Source organism: Brachycentrus maculatus, unplaced genomic scaffold (genome assembly GCF_059751285.1).
Source record: "Brachycentrus maculatus isolate JH-2025_06_01 unplaced genomic scaffold, ASM5975128v1 h1tg000199l, whole genome shotgun sequence".
NCBI lineage: Eukaryota > Metazoa > Arthropoda > Insecta > Trichoptera > Brachycentridae > Brachycentrus > Brachycentrus maculatus.
In genome coordinates this window covers 402,829-427,877 of record NW_028280950.1, presented here as the reverse complement: position 1 = coordinate 427,877, position 25,049 = coordinate 402,829, and the positions used below count along the sequence as shown (strand labels likewise).

The 25,049-nt window shown below is 33.6% G+C and overlaps 1 protein-coding gene across 1 annotated transcript in view; it reads right to left on the bottom strand.

Annotated features, from left to right (window-relative positions):
• The window catches only part of ttv (exostosin glycosyltransferase 1 ttv), a 288,324-nt gene that overhangs the window by 30,422 nt on the left and 232,853 nt on the right, over nucleotides 1-25,049 (bottom strand). Inside the window, exons 4-5 of the mRNA XM_088263413.1 lie at nucleotides 13,761-14,057; nucleotides 471-580 (exon numbers count right to left, since the gene is read on the bottom strand). Of these exons, the coding sequence (XP_088119539.1) occupies nucleotides 471-580; nucleotides 13,761-14,057 (407 nt within the window). The remainder of the gene's footprint in view (nucleotides 1-470; nucleotides 581-13,760; nucleotides 14,058-25,049) is intronic.

Sequence of the window (25,049 nt, the reverse complement as noted above, 5' to 3'; positions counted from 1 at the left end):
TGTGTTCTATTTTATATATCGTAATCGTACAGGAGAAATTGACCAACTACCAAAACGTAAAATGCTCAGGAGAGCCATTTAAGTCGCTTTTGCTTGGCAAGAAAATAAACACCAATGCAGTTAATCATTTTTAACGAGTCATTATATTATACTTCCAAGTTTAAAATCCTTTGGGATTTTTTCGGGGCAATATTAAGCTAGTAAGATATCAAATAGTCAATGATCACGTGTTTGTAAAACAATGCACTTGGTCACTTTCTCCTGTATGACTACGATATGTCAGACTGCTGTTAATTTGGGTATGGGCAATGTATTGTAATACATATATGATATTTAAAAAAAGTGTCGTGGCGTACATAGAGGTTCAAGGCCTGGCGCGAGGAGTAGCCTCAGTTGAAAAAAAAATCGTGACACTAATTACATATTTGTAATATGATTTATAAAGGAAATTAAATAAATATGAAATTTACCCTGGACTATATGCTGTGGCATCCACTACATCCAAAGGGACGTGAGAGGGGGTGGAGGGCCACCTAGAGCGGGGGGGAGGGGGTTGCTCATTGGCCCACATTATAAGTATCTGTGAACAAAATAAATTAAATGATTACATTTACATAAAATGTACATATGTTAGTGAGGGATAAGTTTAAATTGTGTTAGTGCCGCAGAATTCGGGGCTCTTACAGCTAAAACTACGTAGTGTAAACATCTTTTTTTAACTAACGGACCACCACGCCGCTTCTCCGCGGGGGTGGGCAGAGAGAATAGAACGCCACACCTTTCTGTTTTTGCTAAAAATTTTCGTCTTTCCAGACTCATGCACACCGACCGATTATGCGATATGACACGAAACGTTAACGAGAAGTACTTCGAATAAATAAACAAGAAAAATGCTAAAACGTAACATTGTTTTAAATTTAAAAAAGCCTGATTTTTTTTGTTTTCGTAATTTTCATATAAAAAAAATACATACCGGCCGATTATGCGATATGATACGAAACGTCAACGAGAAGTACTTCGAATAAATAAACAAGAAAAATGCTATAACGTGGCACGGTTTAATATTTTAAAAAACGTGATTTTTTTTTGTTTTCGTAATTTTCATATAAAAAAATATTACGCTATGTAGATATATAGTATGTACATTCGTGGGTTTACTTTTTAAAAGTAATAACCTTTAACCAGTGACTAGTGATGCTGGTTTTGAAAGTTTTAACCTTATACAGTTATTTAAAATTTGAGGGCAGATAGTGCTTGTACATTAAAATTAACGAAAAAAAACATGAATTAAAATTAATGACAGTATGAATGAACGAATAATTACAACATTTTACGAAATTACAAAACAATAGGTTCGTGGATGCAGATGCGCAATACAATGTAACTATACAAGTTGTGTACATACTAGCCTCTCTGCATCAACTCCACTCCCACCTACCCGTGGTGAACCCTGTTAAACCTAGCAACCCAGGAAGAGATTGCGGTAACCAACCCCTTTGGAAGCCTGGGTAGGTGAACAGACGGGAGACGGGGGTCTGGAGGGCTCACATCAGTACTGAACTGGCGAAGAGCTCCCTGGATGGTCCCGGTGCAGGCCGTGTACCTAAGGATGGTGGCTGCCAGGAAACTGGACAGCCGGCATCCACAGCCCGAGTTAGCTGGGCTACTGCACTGATGGAGGGCAGCAGTACCCATCAGAACTGGAAGCGAGCGGAGGCAATGGATGCCAGAACGGTTGCCCAACAGATTACTCCAGGCGCAGCTGCAACAGCCTCAACGACTGGAGTACTGCGGTGCAGAAGGCAACGGGAAACCACTGCACTACTTTCCCAAGACAACCCAATGAAAGCAAGCAAACAAATAGGAAGGCCGTCGAGCGATCCGGTTGACACCCGGCGCCTCTGGGGGTCCGGGCCCCAAGGTGGGAAATCGGTGACCGGGCACATCGGTGTGACGCACCAGGCACCATGTGGGAAATGTGCGACTGGTGAAGCTAATTCCAATACAAGAATATCCGTGCGTAATACACACAGAGTTGGCACCTGGAATGTCAGAGGATTACGCCTGCCAGGAAAGACGGATATTCTAGAAAAAGAAATGACCAACCATAACATACACATATTAGGAGTCTCAGAAACACATTGGACCGAAAATGGACACTTAACAACAGCAAACGGTAATACAATATACTTCTCAGGCAATGCAAATGCAACATTTAGTGGGGTAGCGGTAATTTTAACATCTCAGTTAAGTAAGTCTGTCATTGGATATAACCCCATTAATGACAGAATGATCCACATCAAACTGAACACTCAACCCTGCAAAATGAATATTGTACAAGTGTATGCACCGACTGCCGATGCTCCAGATGAAGTTATTGATCTTTTCTATTCTGCTCTCAAAGAAACGCTGGCTCAAATACCCAATAAAGAAATAACAATGGTTATTGGTGATCTCAATGCAAAAGTTGGATCAAACAGTTACCTCGAAGGTGCAGTTGGCCATTATGGAATTGGCACCCAAAATGATAGAGGTGAACGTTTGATCCAATTTGCTATTGAAGAAAAAATGACAATCATGAATACTTGGTTTAAACAGCACATCAGACGCCTATACACATGGATATCACCGGGTGATAGATGTCGCAACCAGATTGATTACATCATGATAAATAGCCGCTGGAGGTCATCGGTAAGTAATGTTAAAACTTATCCTGGTGCAGATTGCGGCTCTGATCATAATCTGCTGATTGCACAAATCAGAGCCAAGTTCAAAATTATAAAAAGGGATAAGTTTAAAACTTTAAACCTCAATGAGCCAGCAATTAAATGTTTTGGCACAGATATCAGGAAACAAGACGCTGATTTCAACGTAAACTCCTCAGAAAATGTCGAACAGCGTTGGAACAGTCTCAAAGAGAAAATTGTCAAGACTGCAATGAAATATCAGGAGCCGAGAAATGAAAAGAGGAAATCTTGGATATCAGACCCCACATGGGATATGATATCAAAGCGAAAAGCGATGAGAGTAAAAGGAACCTCATCTGCAGAAGCGAGACAAGAATACTCTAGGCTCAATAAAGATATACAAAGACATTGCCGACGAGACAAAAATAAACAAATTTCGGATATCTGTGCTGAGATAGAAGATAAAGCGAATAGCGTCACTACAAAGGATCTTTTCCAAAAGGTTAAACTCTTAACCCGTGCCTTCAAACCTCAGACATGGGCAATAGAGGACCAAAATGGAAGCGTTCTGACGGACATTGGCAGCGTCTTGGAGAGATGGCGAGGTTACTGCTCCGGACTATATGCCGAGACCTCAACAGCAGGAAGTCCTTCCTTTGAGAATCAAACCATGGAACCCGACATTTTGGAAGAAGAGATTCGAAATGCACTGAAAAAACTAAAATGCAACAAGTCCCCCGGCAATGACTGCATACAGGCCGAGCTTCTAAAAGAACTAGGGGATAAGGGCATAAAAACAGTGCTGGATCTCTGCAACCTCATATGGAGAACGGGAACATGGCCTCAGGAATGGGCTGAATCTGTTTTCATTCCTCTTCACAAAAAAGGCTCATCCAAAAAGTGTGAAAACTATAGGACAATAGCACTTATCTCTCACACCAGCAAGATAATGCTATATGTTCTAAAAGCACGATTACACAGTTACATTGGATGGCAAATACCAAAGGAACAAGCTGGTTTTGTGAAAGGAAGAGGAACAAGAGAGCAGATCCTCAACATCCGCCAAGTGATCGAAAAAAGCCGAGAGTTCCTGACGCCAACAGTTTTATGCTTTATCGATTACAAAAAAGCTTTCGACTGCGTGAAGTGGGAACATCTGTGGAAAGTACTCATGGAGATGGGAGTCCCATCCCATTTGATAAAACTCATCCATGGACTTTATGCCCAAAGTAAGGCAATCGTAAGAATCAATGGCATAAACACTGCAAGCTTCCCCACTGAGAAAGGTGTAAGACAGGGATGCATACTCTCCCCTGACCTGTTTAACATCTATGGGGAATACATCATGCGCAGGGCTCTCTACGAATGGAATGGAGGAGTGTCCATTGGTGGCGTAAAGCTGTCCAATATACGATATGCGGACGACACAACACTTCTGGCCAAAGACCCAAAAGAGATGGTAGATCTCCTTAAACGAGTAGAGATTGAGAGCAAGGCACTGGGACTAGAGATTAACCAAAGCAAGACCAAGATCATGATCATAGATCGATCTAAGAAGTTTGGTGATCTCGGGAACTCACTGGAAGGTTTAGAGATAATAAACGAGTTCCAGTTCCTTGGATCTCAAATCAGCAATGAAGGAACTTGTGAAGGAGAGATTAGACGTCGTATCGCCATCGCCAAAAGTGCCATGTCTAAGCTAGACAAAATTTGGAAAGACCGGGGTGTGAGTAACTACACCAAGATGAAGCTTGTCAGGAGCTTGGTCCACTCCATTTTTCTCTATGCTGCTGAAACATGGACTATAAAAGCAGCAGAAAGGAGAAAAATTGATGCCTTCGAAATGTGGTGTTGGAGGCGCATGCTCCGAATTCCATGGACAGCTAGACGCACCAATGAGTCCATTCGCCAGGAACTACGCTTGGATGGCTTGTCTCTGGCCAATATCTGTACCCGACGGATTCTCCAGTTCTTTGGACACGTTGCGCGTGGCAACGAGGATAGCCTGGAACGCCTAGTTGTGATCGGTAGCCTGGAGGGAAAGAGAGGGAGAGGAAGATCCCCCACACGATGGACCGATCAAATTAAGGCAGCAGCAGGCACCTCAGTGGTTGGAGCGCTACGTGCAGCGCAGTCAAGGGATAACTGGAGAAGAGTCATTGCTTCTGCAAGGGTCACAACCCTCAGCAATGAGGATTAAGACGGAGAAGAAGAACAAAACAGTAAATTTATGTAAACAAGGAAGGCAAAGGAAAAAGGATCAAGTCAGGAGTTGAGGGGAGAGGTAAAGAAAATTACAAAAGAATGATATGATGGACAGTTAGGGTTCTAAAGATAGAAATAATATTTCAGGCGTTTCAGCAAAGTCGTCACAGATGGTGTATTTTTAACACACAAAGAGGTCATTCATTCCATAATCTAACCGCTTATTATTATTGATATAAATTATGCTTTTAATTAACCGCGAAAGGTAAAATGGCCATCAAATGCATAAATAAACCACAAATTGAATAGTTAATTTGTGTTTCGTTTTTCCATCAAGAATACAACTTGCGCGGCATAAAAAATAAATGAAACCACATCACGAAATAAAACTCGGTCGCAAAGCAACGCATCCGGAAAACACAGACCGGAAGCAACTGAAAATCGATTTCCGGTATCGTTTAAATTTTAAATCACGTCTTGCCGCACCTGTTTCAAATCCAAAGCGCGAAAATAATGTTTTAACCTTCTATTGGCCGTTCTAAATTCTTACCCAAGAGAAGCTTCCTCACCACTGGACGTTAGGTAAGTTTAAAAAATAAATATATAAAAAATGAGGATTTTTTTCTTTCAGAATATTTTAAGTTTGCAAAACCTTTCTTCACAAATCTGGGTTTATCCACAAAGGGGTTATTTATATTGATATCAAGCATCCCTTGGTATGTAAAATAATTCGGGAAAAATCTTATATACATTTCATAAATGTCATTACTATTTTTTTTAAATCACTAACTCAACCACAGATGGTGTCGAAAACTAGCATGCGAATGAAGGTATCAAATCGAACAATAAAAACAACTTGCTAAATATGAGTAGTTTTGTTGTCAACTATGGGTAGAGTGTAGAGTATTACGCGTGTTTAAAGTGATTAAACCAGCCTATGATGGGTCAAAAGCCCTGTAAATACCCAGTATTTCACATTCTTCTTCATCTATAGCAAGATATCTAGAATGTCATCATGTCATGTTATTTTTACATACGTTTTTTTAAATATTGTAAAAATTTATTTTGACATAATACACACAAAAAAGGAATAAATAAAATTAAAAATAAAAACTTATTTACGTTAACAATCCAAACATAATGTAAATCCGATGTAAAATATAGTGATGTAAATATCGTAATCAAAGAGAGACTAAGCATTGTTTTTTTGCGTCACACTGACAAAGGGTTAATACGGAAATGTCGATTTTACGCAGTTTAGTCAATCAAAAAATATCGCCACAGTATTGTAAGCAGGGGAAAGGGCTTTCCAGGGGGAAATAAATCAGGAGAGAGCACTCAGAACGTGAGGGAAAGAGATATAATGGAGTAGTGGGAAACGGAAGTAGTAGATAAAGGAGGTATCGTGATAAGGAAGAACCCTCCCTGGCATTTAGAAGCTTCGTTTCACAAGTTATGTCTCAGTTCTTGGTTCTATGAATCATTTTATAATTCCGTAAGTTCCGTTTGAACTCCGGAAAGCTACTTTCATATATATATATATATATATATATATATATATATATATATATATATATATATATATATATATATATATATATATATATATATATATATATATATATATATATATATATATATATATATATATATATATATATATATATATATATATATATATATATATATATATATATATATATATATATATATATATATATATATATATATATATATATATATATATATATATATATATATATATATATATATATATATATATATATATATATATATATAAATATATGTATATATATATATATATATATATATATATATATATATATATATATATATATTTATATATATATATATAAATATATAAATATATATATATATATATATATATATATATATATATATATATATATATATATATATATATATATATATATATATATATATATATATATATATATATATATATATATATATATATATATATATATATATATATATAAATATATATGTGTGTATATGAAACAATTTTTTATTGTATTGATCGTGTTATAACTTCCCTATCAGAAGTTATAACATGAATTTTTGACATGATTATCTTCAATAGGTATGTTTGTTATTTTTTTTCGTGTTGACTACTAATATTTTTAGGGGTCAATAATCTCACAAGCCAAGTACATAGCATAAAGAATCGAAAAAAAATACGTTTTTACTTTTGTAAAAACCAGTTGCAAGATCCTTTTGAAATAGTTAGATGTTTCCGTATTAAAAGTACATTTTGTAAAAAATAGTGGGTCCACAGATCTATCAAATAAATATTTGTACCACTATTAAGATTTATAAAGTGATATATTTATATTTCACAACCTACATCTTTCAGAAGATATTCAAAGGTTCAGTTGGCATAGGCGCCTAGACATTAATTTGCATACAAGAGAGGGGCTAAAATGCTCTTATAAATTTACAAAATTGTATACTCTCGTCCTTTCTTCTTAAAATAAATCAATAAATATACGTAATTGAGTCCTTTTTATTCCTGTAATATCGTAATATTTCCGGTAGTATTGTTTAAAAAGCTTAAATAAATATGTTTGACCTTTCAAATAATCTTAATACATATGTATACGTATAAGTAAGATAATACTTGCGATAAGTGCCCTTTTGAAGTTTTCAAGTTTTGATGTCAAGTTCGTTACAAGTTACGACTTACTACGCACAAACTTGTGTTTCGGCGTCTTTCTTAACCCTTTGACGCCCGAATTGTTTTCATTTCTCTTTTCACGTGAACATTTGGCACATGTGAAAGAATTAAAATTTATTCTGCTTTTATTCATTGAATATTTAAATTTTAACTCCAATTTTGCTTCAGGACTTAAATTTCTGTAATCGACGCCTTTTTACCATTTACCCATTCATTAAACATGCCCAACCATCCTTGTGATTCATTCTCTTTGATAACATTTATAACAATCTCGACTTTTTATTTGTTTCTGATTTCTCAATTTCGAACTCTGTCACACACACTCACATGAAATGTCATATTTTTCGTATTCATTAAATTCACAATAATTTGAGTGTATCTAGATACTTGTTCACAAATCAGGACTTTCTCCATTTAAGGGTTTTTTTGGAAAGCCTAGATATATCATTAATCTCGTGACACGGTATATATGAGTTCATATCAGCCATATATATTGGATTGAGAAAGCTTTTATTTAGCAGAGACCTTTTCATTTAGACGTATTCAAGATTAATTATTATTAAGACCCTAGATTATTAAAAAAAATCAATGTAAATATAACCCCTTAATAAGAATTTGACACACTAAAAGTTTGTGAATAAAAATAACTGGTAAAATTATAAGCTGCAAAAAAATATTATTATGTTTTCAGGCGTTTCCCAGTATGTAAAAATTTCAGTAGTGTGGTTGCTAATCATGGGTAGAATGATGACTGTTGCACTTACGTAAAGTGATCACTTAACTAGCCTATGACAGGTCATAAGCCCTGCAAATACCCAGACTTCTTTATTCTTCTTCATCTATGTTGAGATGTCAAAAAAACGTTTTCATTAAATGCTTGACACCTTTTGCCCAATCCTCATTTTATCTAAATTCATTTGTGTTGGCTAGTAGGTACAACGTCACGGGTTCACTAACAGAGTAGCTTCTAGGTCGTTCATTCATTATCTACTTTTATTTCGTCTCTTATCAGATTCCGGTAGTACAAAGGCCATTGAATAGGATAATGTAGCGTTATCTTTTGTACATTCAAATACATGAAATATATCACTAATTCACAAACTGGTTACGCTTTCCCGAAAGGGTTGAGCATAAACTCTGCCTACTAATGTATAAATCAACACATAATATGGCTCCAGAGTATCTAAAAGAGCTGTGTATTCCAGATGAGTTGGTTGATAGACTTTTCACGCTTCGATCGGCTACAACAACTGCAATGGGCAAAGTGATCTTACCAGCTTGCAACCAGCGCAATAAATTTGGCGAGCGTGCCAATTTGCTGTTGCGGGCCCGATGGCGTGGAATTCTCTTCCACAAATGGTTAGAAATAGTGAGAGTGAGATGATCTTTAGAAAAAAACTAAAAACGCATTTGTTTGCTAAATCATTTCCACCATAATATTTTCCCCAATTCATTCACAGTGAAGCGCCCTTGAGGTATTATTTTACGAAAATGGCGATAGTTAAATTATCAAAATTTATTATTATATATTAATTTTACCTTTTTACTTTATAATAGCCGAACATTGATTTTCTTTGTGTATGCATAAAATAAATCACAAAATGCGTACGTTTTCATTTTAGTTTACCCGAGTCTCAAAGGGTTGTCGGGTTTCGAGATTCTTCTGTGAACTTGTAACGTTTCATTTTAGGGGAATATTTTATACTTCGGTCCCTTGTTTGAAAGGTTAGAAGGCGCCGTCCGATAGAGTGCAGATGATTTGTGTAACGCCCGGAGCAATGGTATCAAGTTGAAGTAACAAATTCCCTGACAAGTCGTCGATTAGTTTTCTGAACACCTTTTATCTTGTTTCCGTAAAGTTTCACGATTACTTATTTAAGATAGGTCATACTAAATGAACTAATTTATTATCTAGATGCCACAAACAGGAGAACTTTCCGTACCGTAGAACTAGGCTGCTTGAACTTTGATGTGTTACTTGAGCCCAGTACAAAAAAAAATTAGATCGTGGTATTGATCGAAGTATCGTGAAAATAAGTGTCACCTGTCAGGGAAACAATTACAGATTTAAATATTTTTTTGTACTGGGCTCAAGTAACACATCAAAGCTCAAGTAGCCCAGGTACCTGTTTTCATTATGCTTTAGAGTTAAATAATAAAAATAAAAAAATACTAAAAAGTAATGATACAGATTTTTACAGTCGTACAAATGAAATAAAAATACATTTACAACATTTTGAGTGTGTTCAAATACTTGTTCACTAATTTGGATTATCTCCAATTGGGAGTAATTTTTTATGATATTTTGACATCTTAACAAAGGTGATGAGGAATATAAAAGTCTGGGCATTTACGGGGCTTACGACCGTCATAGGCTGGTTTAAGTGATCACTTTACACACGCGTTACATTTAGAGAGGCAAAGATTGTTTGCAAAGACAGATTGGTATGGCGTTTTATCTTCTCTGCATACCTTTGCGGAAAAGAGGCACGATGATAGGTTACTTTTTTTAAAGGTAGTAAAATATTTTTTTAAAGTATCGAAATGTAAAATTAATATAAATTCTTTTAGGAAATAAAAACCTATCAGCGAAAGCTAAACTTGCATTACACAACGGAGTCCTGGTTCCGACCCTAATGTACGGAAGTGAAACATGGAGTTGGCAAAAGAAGGATGAAAGTAGACTGATTGCAGTCGAAATGCGATCTCTCAGAAGAATGTGCGACAAAACGATGTATGATAGATGTTCGAATAGTGAAATAAGGATGTAATGCAAAGCTGAGACACGCATTATAGATAAAATTAGGAAAGGTGTGTTGAGATGGTTTGGACATGTAGAACGAATTAGTGAGGAAAGAACGGTAAAAAAAATTATGAGGCGAATGTAGTTGGAAAAAGGAGCAGAGGAAGACCGAGAAAAACTTGGCACGATCAAGTATGTCAAATACTATATATATATATATATATATATATATATATATATATATATATATATATATATATATATATATATATATATATATATATATATATATGTATATATATATATATATATATATATGTATATATATTATATGTACATGTTTTTTTTTACATATCTGAATTATATAGGTCTAAAGCAGAGGTTCCCAAACTCTTTTATCTCGTAGACCCCTTGCCTTACCTGATATTGATTTTGATCAAATTCATTAACTTCAAATGTATTTTTGACAGCCGGTATATGTAGTGTTACTCACTTTGAACCACACATGTTAAGTTTTATACATTTATATTTTAAATTCAAATTAAAACATAGACCCCTTGCAAGTCGTCATAGACCCCTGGGGGTCGATATAGACCACTTTGGAAATCACTGGTCTAAAGGGACACTAATACGCGATCGTAAACCCGGAGTAATATTTTTTTGCCGGACAAACCGCAACCAAACAGTATTTTAAGTATCGTAAAGTAAGAAGAAAAGGGAAAAACGGTTTTGCAATTTATTGCAAGAAGGTTAATAAGGGTTATGAAAACGGCTCTGTTGGATAAGTGTTTGATGGGGTCGTTTCCTGGAGGAAACCTCGCATTATTCCCGGACAAACAAAGGATTCCGTTCCCTTAGTTACCACCTGATGGTGGAGTGCCGATAAATTTATCACCGATACAGGACACTCTAAGTAATGATGTCACTCTAGAAATTCATTCCCAAAAACAAAACAAAGGAAATGCATACTATATTCTTATACCTAACATAAGATTTATTTATTTAACTTATTGTATAGAACATATCGTAGTCATACAGGAGAAAGTGACCAAGTGCATTTTTTTACAAAACCGTGATCATTGACTATTTGATATCTTACTAGCTTAATTTTGCCCTGAAAAAAATCCCAAAGGATTTTAAACTTGGAAGTATAGCATATTGACTTGTTAAAAATGACTAACTGCATTGATGTTTATTTTCTTTGCCAAGCAAAAGTGACTTAAATGGCCCTCCTGAACATTTTACGTTTTGTTAGTTGGTCACTTTCTCCTGTACGACTACGACTACTATGTAAATTGCCGGGAAAATTGGTAAGAACCATTTTTTCATTTACAAATTCGTAATTTTGTTATTGGAACAGTATAAGTGCTTGTTTTGTAGCACTTATATATATGAATGACTTGTAAGTATTTTATGAAATTCCCAAAATAAAGATGTAATAATAATAACAAAACTAAACACATACTACTACACATACTATATTAATAAAACAGAAAATTTATGAAAACAAGGAAGGCAATCGAAGTTTCGTTAGGTGGGGAAGGCAACGAAGAAGACATTGGAATGCGCATGTGAGGAGACTGAAAACATCCAGGCTCCCCCATATTGCTATGTGCAGCCAACCCCAAGGTATACGACTCAAGCGCAGATCACCAAAGAATGAGAATCGACATCGCATGAGGCTAATCCCTCTTAAAAACAGGCCATACGGACCACACAAAGAAGAATATATATATATACATATATATATATATATATATATATATATATATATATATATATATATATATATATATATATATATATATATATATATATATATATATATATATATATATATATATATATATATATATATATATATATATATATATATATATATATATATATATATATATATATATATATATATATATATATATATATATATATATATATATATATATATATATATATATATATATATATATATATATATATATATATATATATATATATATATATATATATATATATATAATTTACAAGGCTTAAACTAAGAAGAAGAAGACTCATACGTATGTTAGATAGAGTAACGTGAATGCGTTCCATACAATGTAGGGTTAATAAATAACTCAAATGGTACTTGGTGCATCACTTTGACTGGAGAACGAAGAGATAAATATCCGGGGCGAAGAATTAAGAAATAACAAAAGACTGACATGTCAAATAATATCGAATAGTTTCCGTTCACAGTGGCCTATCACGGAAGCAATGAGTGGTGGTCATTGGAGCTAGCAGCGCTCCCCGATAGACTTTCATTACGAACATCCTCTCCATTAACTCCATTGACCGGGCACGGGAAGATGATCAGGAGCCCAGAACGGGGAGGCCATAAATTATTATTATTATTTAGACGGGGTAGGGGACAACCATCTGGCACGGGACAGGAGAAGGGGGTAGAATCGCCCGGGGCCAAGTTTATTGGAAAGCCATTATTTTATTTTGAAGGAGCCATTTGTTTTTAATACACTCTTACAGCTTATAAGAACGGGGGTGGCTCGGCCACTGCCACGGGTCATTTCTCGGATGAAAACTTCGGAAGGCAATCACACGGCAAATTTTCTTTTCGTGTCTACATAGTAATCGCAGTAGGGAAATAGGATTACTTCATCTTATGGGAACTCCGCATTAGCGAGGGTTTTAGTTTACGCTTTTTAACAAAACTTTTACCAAGAATTTTAATACATCATTTTGAGTGCGTCGAAATACTTGTGCACAAATCTGGATTCTCTCTAATTATAGGAGTTATTTTTCATATTACTTTTTGAAATCTCAACAAAGATGAAGAAAAATATATGTAAATAAATTATCTGGTAAAATTATAAGCGAAAAAAAATGAAAAGGATATTTTCTGGCGTTTCTCATGTATGTGATTATAATCCAGGATTCGGACCTCACACGAACATGAAAGAGTTTCTGCTCAAAAAAATCTTATTCGTCTCACCAATAGATGTCACTAGTGAAAATTCTAGTGTTTCTTGTAAAATGTTTCAAAATTGGATCGTTTATACAGTATATATCTTCCAAGAATTTGAGTAGTATGGTTGTCAGGGTAGAATTGAGATGTCTAAAATAATATGAAAAATAACTCCTATAATTGGAGAAAATCCAGATTTGTGAACGAGTATTTGGACACACTCAAAATGTTGTACGTTTAATGCAGATTTTTCTGAAATATAAGATTTTTAATGAAAAAAAAAACATTCAAGAAAAATCTTCTATAGAATAAATAGGGAGAAGTAACGGGCTTCCATAAAATCTCTCCAAATAGGGATTTATTCAAAAACCCTGTTGTCAAACAAAAAAGTTTACTTTCGTGTTAAGATTGTAACAGTTCTGTAAAATTTAAAAAAATTATAAATACCCTATGTATATGTTTGGCTTTCGCCATATTCCTAATCAGCCTGTAGAGGGGCGCCGCCGGGTGCGCGGGCGCGCCCAGCTGGCAGTACACGAGCGCGGTGAAGAGGCGCTGCGGCGCGGCGCTGCTGGCGGGCCCGCCCGGCACGCTCGGCGCGCCCGGCCCGCCCAGCGCGCCCAGCCAGAAGGGGAACGCGCCGCGCGTGTCCGCGTACCAGGGCAGCGTCACCAGCGCGCCGGGGACGGAGTTCCACGCGAGGGCGTCGCGCCGCGCCCTGCCCGGGATACGCTCGAGGATTATCTGGAATCAAAGTTATACATTAGTTTAAGTTTAGTTTTAAGTCATTATCTTTATGTTTTAGTTTTGTAAAAACTGTTTTTTTTTCATATTTTTTTTTGACATCTCATCAAAGATGAAGAAGAATATGGAAGTCTGGGAATTTACGGGGCTGACGACCGTCATAGGCTGGTTTAAGTGATCACTTTACACACGTGTAACATTCACCAATTCTACCCATTTTTGACAACCACACTATTCAAATTCTTGGAAGTTCTATATATATATGAACCAATTTCGAAACGTTGTTCTTGAATCATTAGTGCTTCACTAGAGACATCTATTGGTAAATTCCCCGACTTCCATATTCTTCTTCATCTTTGATGAGATGTCAAAAAATAATATGAAAATAACTCCTGTAATTGGAGAAAATCCAGATTTTGTGAACAAGTATTTAGACACACTAAAAATGTTGTAAACTGATTTTTTTCTTCATTTCTTCTGTATTCTTTTTTTAATAGGCATAGGGATCCTAAGGGGTGGGGACGAAGTTTCGGCCTTTGTCCATACATCCCACTCTCCTTCATTAATCTGCATAGAGTTTTTATTCCTTTAGAATGAATTAAAATTATTCCTCTATGCGCAGCTGACAGAGTCCCCAAGAACTTTATAACTGCTGCGGGTGGATGGTGGATTTAGATACAGAAAAAAATTAACATACTGTTAGCCTTTCTTTGAATCGCGCGTTGGCGACAATAGATAATAACCAATACAGTACCAACTCGCTAATCCGAACGTAAATCGTACGATAGGTTGTCCGGGTTGCAGGAGCCTGGGTGAGGACCTATCCGACATCGATAGTAAATAACGAACTCTCACGTTATTTTTTTGTAGTACGTTGTTTTGCATTTTTGGATTAAGTAGAGTACTTAGTCCAAACATGCAAAAAAACATACTAAAAAAATGTCCCTTACTGTGTTTCAAGTTTGGACAGCCGTACTATCATACATGATACACCCTTTTCTAGTGGAACGGAAGGTTTGTTGACGACATTTAACAATCTGGCTTCTCCTGAGGAGTTTTATGTACTTTCCTCCCAGCAATGAGCAAATGCTGAGAAGTTTCTGATTGGCCCACACTAGATTATCCCTTCTGTTTCCAACACAAATAATTTTTGTTAGAAAAAAAAATATAATTATCTGATTAGGGAATCATTCGGTTTTGGAAACCGTTCAGATTACTGATAATGAGTGTTTTGAGAAAAAAAGAGAGAAAAAAATAGGTTAATGAAAATGCTGTCTATTTTACAATTTTATTTAGGTACTCAATGTATAATTTGAAAAAAATAGGTTGGAAAGACAGATATTTTGAAACACGCATTCGTCTAAAAACCATAAATTCCTCAGTGTTCGATATAAGCATACGCGTATAAGCTTATTCGCGTATTTTACTTATGTACAAAAAATACTGTGTTGATTAAAACTACAAATTGTTTCTATTTACCATTATTTAAAGCTTTATTACTGTCATTTTATTTATGTTAAAATACATGGTATTTAATAAAAATAGCATATATTTTTATTTGACAAACTGTATCTAAATACATTACACTTGAGTTTCATGAAGAACAATATGAACACCAAATATCAATAATATAGTAATAAACTTGACTCGCTCTAATTTGATTTTCTAATCAAATAGCCCTTTCGGGCGATGGTAGTTTAAATGTGTCACCATATTCGTATTTTCGTTGTTATGATAAAAAAGAGAGGTAAAACACGTTAAAAATAAGAAACCTTCAGTAAAGTTTTCACAATTTATCCTTTTAGAATAGCGATAAATCATAACGAAGGTGGACATAAATTCGTTCTATATGTGTGTGAAAATCTGTTGAAATAATACATTGTTCGGCACTAAAAACTCTTCGGCTTAGTTGGGAATGGCTCGAAAACGCAAAAAAGCATTGCCACCGTACGCTAAAAGCTTTGGTCACTCCCCTAACATCAGCTGCTTCCGCAACGCACATAAATTCATAGTTTTTTTTGGTTAAAAAAAAACTATAAACGTGTCGTTAAAATACACGGCGGAAAATGTCTTAAAAATGGAATAATTTCATATGTACGTATTAAGATGGAAGGTACAGATAAAGGCTAAAAAGGCCTTTATTTCTGCCGGTTGATTGTTTTAACAAAGACCTCAATTTGGAAAATTGTAATAAGAGTCATTAGTACAAAGTACCGACTTTTATATGACGACCTTTAATATTTTATATGTATTTGCAAATTATTAAAACTTTTAATTGAAAACATATCCGCCTCAATTCGTTTTATCTTAACGATTTTTAACCAATGCGTTTTAGGAGTGGAGTTTTTAGGTAGGCAGTAAAAGCGGTTAATAAATGTTTATTTTCATATCAATAGATCTGCATTATGGATCGATTAAACGATAGATCTTTTGCCGGACAAAATCGTGCCTGCAAGGGATGGAGGAGTAGAATTCAAAGCCCAAATCCTATAAATGATGGCATCTGACAACAACAAAAAAGGTCCTAATGAAATTGTCCTGTCATGCTGAAACCATAATATTTCCTAGCTTTCTTTTTTATTTGCCTCTAGCCCCGAAACTGAATAGAAAGCAATCGATCTATGAATCCGGAGGTAGGGATTACTCAAGTAGGTTAATCTCGGCTTGCATACCCACATATGTGTAGGGAAAGAGAATAAGGTTGGTTTTGTTTATGCATGGAATTCAAGCCGTTGTATGTTCTGACGGGAAATGATCGACAGATATCAGAAAAACAGTGAAGTGAAAGAAAGTTTTTTTTTAATAAGAATAATAATATTTGATTGATAAAGCTGTGAAAATGGAAATACAAAACTTTCTAGTTTCCAGCGTAGAATTTTTCCGTTGCAGTATGAAATATGCGGGATAATATAGTGAAAAATGAAACGTCCACAAACCTGAGTCCTGTTACTCTCGACATAAACATTTTTATTATCCAGTAATATCACCTTTCTGAGCGACAGCGACAGTCGCTACAGGGCTGTATTAAGGTCGCTAGAAAAATGTTACATAAATAATGCACTAAACTTGCTTTATTGTGACTTAATATAAATACACCCCCCGTATACAAGGTATACGTATGCTCGATTTTTATTTAAAAAAAATATCGCAAGGTAACATTTTCATACATGTTTCATTTACCTTTTAAGTTTATACATGAGAATGATATATTTATAAAACAACATCCAAAAAAGTAAAGTTTTTTTTACTGTCAATCGGGTTTCAAAGTACTTGATATTTGCAATATTTTAATAAAAGAAATATACCATTTTGATTGATGACATCTATTTTCGTTACATTTAAAAATCATACGAATTCATTAATTAATAAATACGAATTCATTTAAAAATAAATTCGTAAGCTAAGTGAAAACGGTGAAAAAAATACGGTGTTATTATATGGTCTTCATAGCTGAAAAAATATGAAATAAATAATTACAATAATTTTATATTTGAAGCACTAGCTTTGTGATTTTCCATTTTATAATTAAAATATAACTTGGCTTTAAAGTCACTATAAATAGTGATTTTTAAACAAAGTTACATTTTAATTATAATTTCATATTCCTTTGTTATATTTTTCAGGCGAACGAAACACGTAGTAATAAAATAGTTATTTGATCTAAGTTTTTACTTTTTAAAAACATTTTTAAACGTGAAATATTAATAAAATAAAGGTCGAAACTTCCATATTAAGTAATGAGACCTTTTTCAGAAAATAAAATACACATTAATAAAATACCATTTTTCATGACGCCATAAAATTTTATGAAAATAACATTTAAACAAAATAAAGGTAGCAGTAGACCCAACCATTTTTTATTGAAATAAAATTTAAGTTTCGATTGAACACAAACGTAGATTTTCACAGGCATTGGCAGCTCTGAATCAAATATTTATCGGATAATATCGCGTTAACACTAAAAAAAACTAAATGTTTATTTTGCCTATACTCAAATTAACCAGCTGCCTGATAAATATAAAATAGGACAACCCAGTCAGGCATCTAAATTGAATGAACTAAAAAAATACTTGTGTTAGTGATTATGGAAAGATATTTGCGTTTTTTTTCCAATTTTTTCCATTAAACACACCTTTTGCCTTTTTTTATATGCCTATTTACTATACTTTTTATTGCTTTATATTTTGCCTTGCCTTTATATTCAGTCTTGCTAACCTTAATCCCATGTCCCAAAATGAGTGATGGAAATTACTAAACATAATACTAAAATTACTAAACGTAATATTTAACATACATGTGACGTATGTAACATATTGAAATAAAAATAATAATAAAAAGTTAACATTTTAAATTTTAAACCGTGTCGCAGAAAAAAAATGTATGTAGTTTTTTTGGCGATTTCGATACCGCGTACTGTATGGATCATAAAAATATAAATAATAAAGATGAATGAATCAAGTAATGCAAGACTTACGGGAATTCGAGAAAAAATACTTAAGTCATATGTTTTTCACAAACAAACATATTATATAAATAACATACAGATGTAATAGGATGATAAAAGGCTTCGAAATTAATTCGAAGATTAATACTCGAACTCATACGTTTTTAACAAACAAACATACATAAACAACGTACAACGTAATAGGATGATGAAGGGTTCGAAATTAATTCGAAGATTAATACTCAAAATCATACGTTTTTAACAAACAAACATACATAAACAACATACAGATGTAATAGGATGATGAAAGGCTTCGAAATTAATTCGAAGATTAATACTCGAAATCATACGTTTTTAACAAACAAACATACATAAACAACATACAGATGTAATAGGATGATGAAAGGCGTTGAAAGTAATTCGAGAATAAATACTTAAAATCATACGTTTTTCACTAACAAACAAACATACATAAACAACATACAGATGAAATAGGATGATGAAAGGCTGAGTAAGTGGTCCAGCAACACCTCGTTACTCCGCGAGAGGGTGTCTATAATCTTCAACGTCTAGAATGTAGGAGCTAGAAGTCTCGGGTCGGGAGACTCCGTGCATTAGCGAAAGAGGCTATGCTAATAGAATTACTCGAGGGTTTTCTCACCGAGTCATCAGAAAGTGCCAAAAGAAAGCTTTGTAACAAAGAGAATTCTAAGTGACGGGTCGCTGCAGTACTAATGCTTGCGAGACAGGCAATATGCTATTATGAAACACTTAAGGTTAAACTTAAACTTAACTAACCATAAATATGGAAAATGTTAAATTCGTGCCTTAAACTTATGTAGGTACTTATACTGTCACTTCTATTGATCTGAAGAAACATCCGTTTTCCTGATTTTCATTATATTCTGTCTTTTTCCTGACATCTTCTTATGTTTTTACCTTATTTGCAACAAATGCAAAAACAACAAAATCAAAATAATAAAAAAAAACACCGACATGTACGTACGAACTTTGGAGTCAAAGCAGCTTAATTGTTTTATTCTTATCCAATTCATCATGTCATAGCATATTTCTAACGTTAACTCATCGTATATCTCATCAGCGCTTACATTATCTATTGTATGTGTATGTGTTCTGTGTGTGTTTTCCTGGCATCTTTAATACAACAACCGTAGTGGAGAATATTGAACAATAAATTAAATGAAGCTAACAAGCCTTATTGAACTACACGTTCTGTACAAACCTATGCATTTGCATTATTCATTTCAGTCGCTGCATATCGTAAAAACAAAATGAAATTGCATTTATTAAAAACGATTGCTTTTTCTTTCGTAATCGTTGAGAGAGGAAAGTTTATTTAGAAACCCTGTTGAGTTGGCCGCCATCTTGAAGAACGTTTGATTGAAAATGGTAATGAACAAAATTGTAGGAAATGTAATTGACTACAAGAACAAGTTTGATGATTTTTCTCTAACATCGATATTTTTTTACTTGAAGTAGAACAAAAAAAGGATGTAAAAGTGAATAATTATGTGATAAAACGATTGGAAAATTCAGTGAAAAATTCACAACACACATAAAACACAAAAAAAACGTAAGAAAATCACCAATCGCGATGATGCTATAGTGCTTTAGAGGCTTTAAAAAGTTCTTTCATATAAAAATATTTACGTTAATGATTTGGCTATATTTTATTAAAAGTTCTAAACTTATTTATTTTTCATACGCCTTTTGATAGACTTTTATCTTGGTACAAAATGTACGTTTAACTCTATTCAGAATTGTTAGTTTTATTCTTTTATACTTTTCTACTTATGTGTCGTTTTTGCTTCTAAGCATACTAAAAAAACCTAAAGTTTAGATTATTTTCAATATTATTTCATATTTTTTTATACCATGTCTTTGATGTATTTAAAAATGTGTTTTTAAAACTTTGTTATAAATTTTATTCTAAGCTTTTCTATCATTTTTTCGACAAACGTTTCAATTGAATTTTTTCTACCCCACTCGTACTTTGTATGCTCGCACTTTATTTTTTCCTGCACTTTTTGTTCTTTGTTACGTTTGTATGGCAATCATCTTAAATATCAATGTTTCAAAATTGTGTGATTTTTATTTATTTATTTAATATACTTACATTTTTATTTATAACATAATACATTTGAATCATTTATACATATGGAGAACTATTATATTTCGATTCGCTGTGCCTCTCCATAAAAGAGACTGTGATTCAAATCACTTATTGGAAATATCGTGCATGTAAAATATTATTTTGTTGAAATGAAATAAAAAGTACCGAATAAAATAGTATTTTTTTGAAAATCTGAAAAATCAGTGTGACAGGATTATTTTTTCCTAAATCCTAAAATTTTACAAGAGAACAATAAAAATCTAAATGATGAATATAAATTAAAATCATTGAAATTGAATTAAGACTGAAAAATGTATCGATCAAGTATTTGATATAATTTTAAAAGGTCAGGTCAGGAGTCAGAATAATCTGCAGGCAAACATGAGGAGATGCATGAATGTGGAAGAGGCGAAGATTGTTTGCAAAGACATATTGGTGAGGAATTCTTTTCTCTCTGCTTACCCCTGTTAGTAAATATATTTTTAAAAAGCGTTTGAGTTGTTAATTTTTTTAAATGAATGATGTAGTGTTAGATATAGATAAATATTTATACCAGGTGATTTTTCACTCCAATATTTATTCAATATTACCCTGGACTGGTGCCTGAAGCGTAGGACTCATCACCTTCCCTTCACGTATTAACGATCAAAATAACACTGCGTTTATATTATGAAGCCCTATGCACCATCGAGTACGGAAAAGGGTTTTTAAGATTGAAGATGAAGTGTTAAAAATATAAAATTGTAATAGAAATTGCTTTCAATAAGGAAAAAAAGTTCCTTTAGAAGTTCCTACAAAACATTGGCCAATTCTCAGGTGTCGTTTCTCATAATAGTGCGGACAAAGTAGGTAAAGAATCAATTCAGTATCTTAAGGTAATAATATAATAAACAACGTTTTATGAACGCGTCAACCTTATTCTGCAACTTGTTTTATTTTTCCCCTAATAGAATATCTTGCGGGGGATTTTTCCTCACCCAAGGAGATTGTGTCGCGTCACGCAACGGTTCCATACTGCTTATTGTGTATTTTTATATTTCAATATAATTTTACCTTCTTTGTTCACGTGATGAACACGTGCTGACGCCGTTTGGGCATGACAGGGCGGCGTGTGTGCTTCCACCTTCCACGACATTCAACATAATGAAGTTATTAACTCTTGCGGGGAAAATAATCAAGTATGATTATTTTTCTGTGTCCTCATTTTTTATACAATTTTCTTTCATATTTTCAATAAATTTCGCAACTTAGTTGATGAAAAAATTGCTTTGCAAGAGAAGGTATGCCAGGAAGCTTAGATGCTTCTGTATCAGATCTGGGAATGCGGTGGGGCAGCTTTCAGTGTCCTCATTTTTCACTCGGATGAAAAGATTTTTTTACTTTTTAAAAGTTTGACAAAATAAGCCCTGAGTGTAAAAAATCACTTTTATTCAATTGCACTATTTTAGCGCTATGATATTAATTTAATATCACCCTAGACTGGTTCCTGAAGCGCAAAAGTGATCACCTTGCCTTCATATAAGTAACGATCGAGAAAACACAGTATTGGGTGTGGATAAGGGTTAAAAGGACAAGAAGCTTTTTTATCAGCTTTTATATTATTCAGCTTTTTTTCAATCATTTTTGATAAAAATATGCATACATGTACTATAGTATACTCTGAATAAAAAATGAAAGCCAGATGCTCGCTTACATTCAAAATCAATCAATCAATCATTATTCGCTCTCGAAACAATTTCCCCTCAAAAAAAACAACGGCATTTTTCTTAAATGTTACGAATTACAAAAGTAAAGTATGTAATCAATGAACAAAATTTTCTGTCCTAAAATATTTTGGGTACCTCTGTCCAATTTTTTTGGAGACAAAATCGTGTAAATAAACAAATAAAAACTGGTTAAAAATAACTTTAAATTGCAACTGAAAAAAAAAACATTTCCCAAAATACAATTTTTTTCAATAGGTGACACAGGAATCCGTTATTACTTTCTCACAAATATATTTGTTTATTTTAAATATCCAATTAAATTTGGGTAGAGTCGTAGCCTAAGTAATTTTCCGGATTTATATTATACAAATATATAATAATGAAAATATAATGGTAAAACGTAAAAAAAAAATATTTATACCAACCGAGAAAGGTATTTCCAAGTATATACTAATATTTTACAGTACGAGGGCTGTGTTGTTGTCAGTAAGGATTAAAAACAAGCAAAAATCACAAACCTGAAAACGTAAGAACGTCATGAATGTACTTGTAAATTAAAAAGTTGGAAGCCTCCGACGAAAAGGGGCCAATTCCCAATTCCCAAACCACCCCTACCTACGAGTTGGGAACACAAATGAGCGCCATTTTCTGACAAGTCAATCGCGACAAGATGACAGTAGTTAAATTACAGCGTTTCCATCATAATAGAAAAAGAGTTCCAATTTCAAATAATGACAAAAGAGAAAAGTTTAGAAAAGATTTTTGTTAAAGGTGCCTAGTAAGATTAGGTACTCTACCTACCTTTTAGAACCAGAAAATATATTATATCAAGAAGGAAGTATAAGAAAATGTCGATAGTTTCATATTTGTAAATACTTGTTGTTTATATAGCATTATATATATATGAAATGTAATAAAGTACCTACAGGTGATGAAGGCGCCTGGAGAGGTCTAACGTATTTTTAAAATTACTCTAAATATGTCTTTTTATTCATGTACTTTCAATACTGTACCACTTACTTTCATGTTTATAAAATTTCTATGTACAAAAATTAAATACACATATATTACATTATATGAAGGTATATACTTCTTCAAACCCTTATCAGCACCCTAATGGTGCATAAGGCACTGCATCATATAAACGCAGTGTTATCTTGATCGTTAACACATGAAGGGAAGGTGATCAGCCCTCCGCTTCAGGTACTAGTCCAGGGTAGTATTGAATAAATATTGGAGTGAAAAACTCACTTATATTTATTTGACCCCCCTTGGGATTCGAACCCGGGACCCTCAGAACGTCAGCCGAGCGTGCTGACCATTACACTACGGATACAGATACTACTGTTACGGAGGTATATACTACTGTTCACAATAATGACAGTAAGAGTAAATCATGAAAAAGGAGTCATTATATCAGTTAAAAGTGAAATATTATTTTCGTAACATTTTATTTTAAACGAAATATTGAAACCGAATTTCGTATTAATGTCGGTCTCAAACCGTGAATACGAAATTTATTGGAAAAGTTTATGAAAAAAAAGAACAATTTTCCGGATTGTTTGAGTAACGGCTGAATAATAAATCTACGGGAAGAAACTGATTCTAGAAACGATTAGAATTGGATACATAAGAAAGTACACGGAAAGAAGAACAAAGTGTGGAGAACGCGCGAATATCAAATTACGCGCGAACCATGTGTTCCCATTATTTTACGAATGAATTTCTTAGGCGGATATTAATGAAACTTTTACGAAACACATCCTAGAAGTTTCTTACGCAATAAAAAATAGATTCCACTAAAAACTCAACCCGGAGAGCAGAAAGTGAAGGGTTGTGTTAGATTCGGTGAAGTTGGGCACAATTTCTTAGGGAGCAGAAAACTTTATTTCCTGTTTATCTTCGTTTCAAGCGCAATCAATTTTATTTCATATGATAAAAACGATTGTATTACTTTTCAAAGTATTTTCTTGTTTTATTTCCATTTTTCTTGTGGTTGCTTACATTTTTCATACGAAATTCATAAATCACACGAATAAATATTCTGTAAGCAATAAAAATATGCCCCGGTTATTACTATAAAATTCAAGTACCGGGGTGTATATACACGTACGTATATTTTACTGCCACTAACCTAAAAATATGACAAATTCATCATATTGAACTGGCGCCGGAACTGTTTCAATGAGTTTTTGTCGACATCTGGCCGACACCGGTTGACAGAAAAAACCTCGATATTTAAATCATTATTTTTCTTTTGTTTTCAATAAAAAAAATGTTATTCAAATGTACATATAAATTGCCGTTATATCCCAGATAGTAGATTACTTGAATAATAATTGAGCCAGTGGTTGACAGTTCGAAAAAGGCACTAGAGATAAAATCTTGACCAATATTCTCAGCAAAATATTTCTATTTTCTATTATCTGCTTAAATTTACTTGAAATATCTGGAGAATTTAAAAAAAAAACGAATTACCAGAGGAAAGTAATTGAATACGTAAAATTGTGTACTGACAAAGTAAAAAAAAAAGTCATTTAAATGAATTTAACGTGCCTAAATTCTATAATAATATTTTTACTCTTACCGATTTAGAATTGACGCTTGAAATAAATCATTGAGTATTTTTTTATAACAAAAAAAGCATTGTCACAAAACTGGTAAAATATTATCTTTAATAAAAGCGAAATGCCCCAAAGAAGACGTAG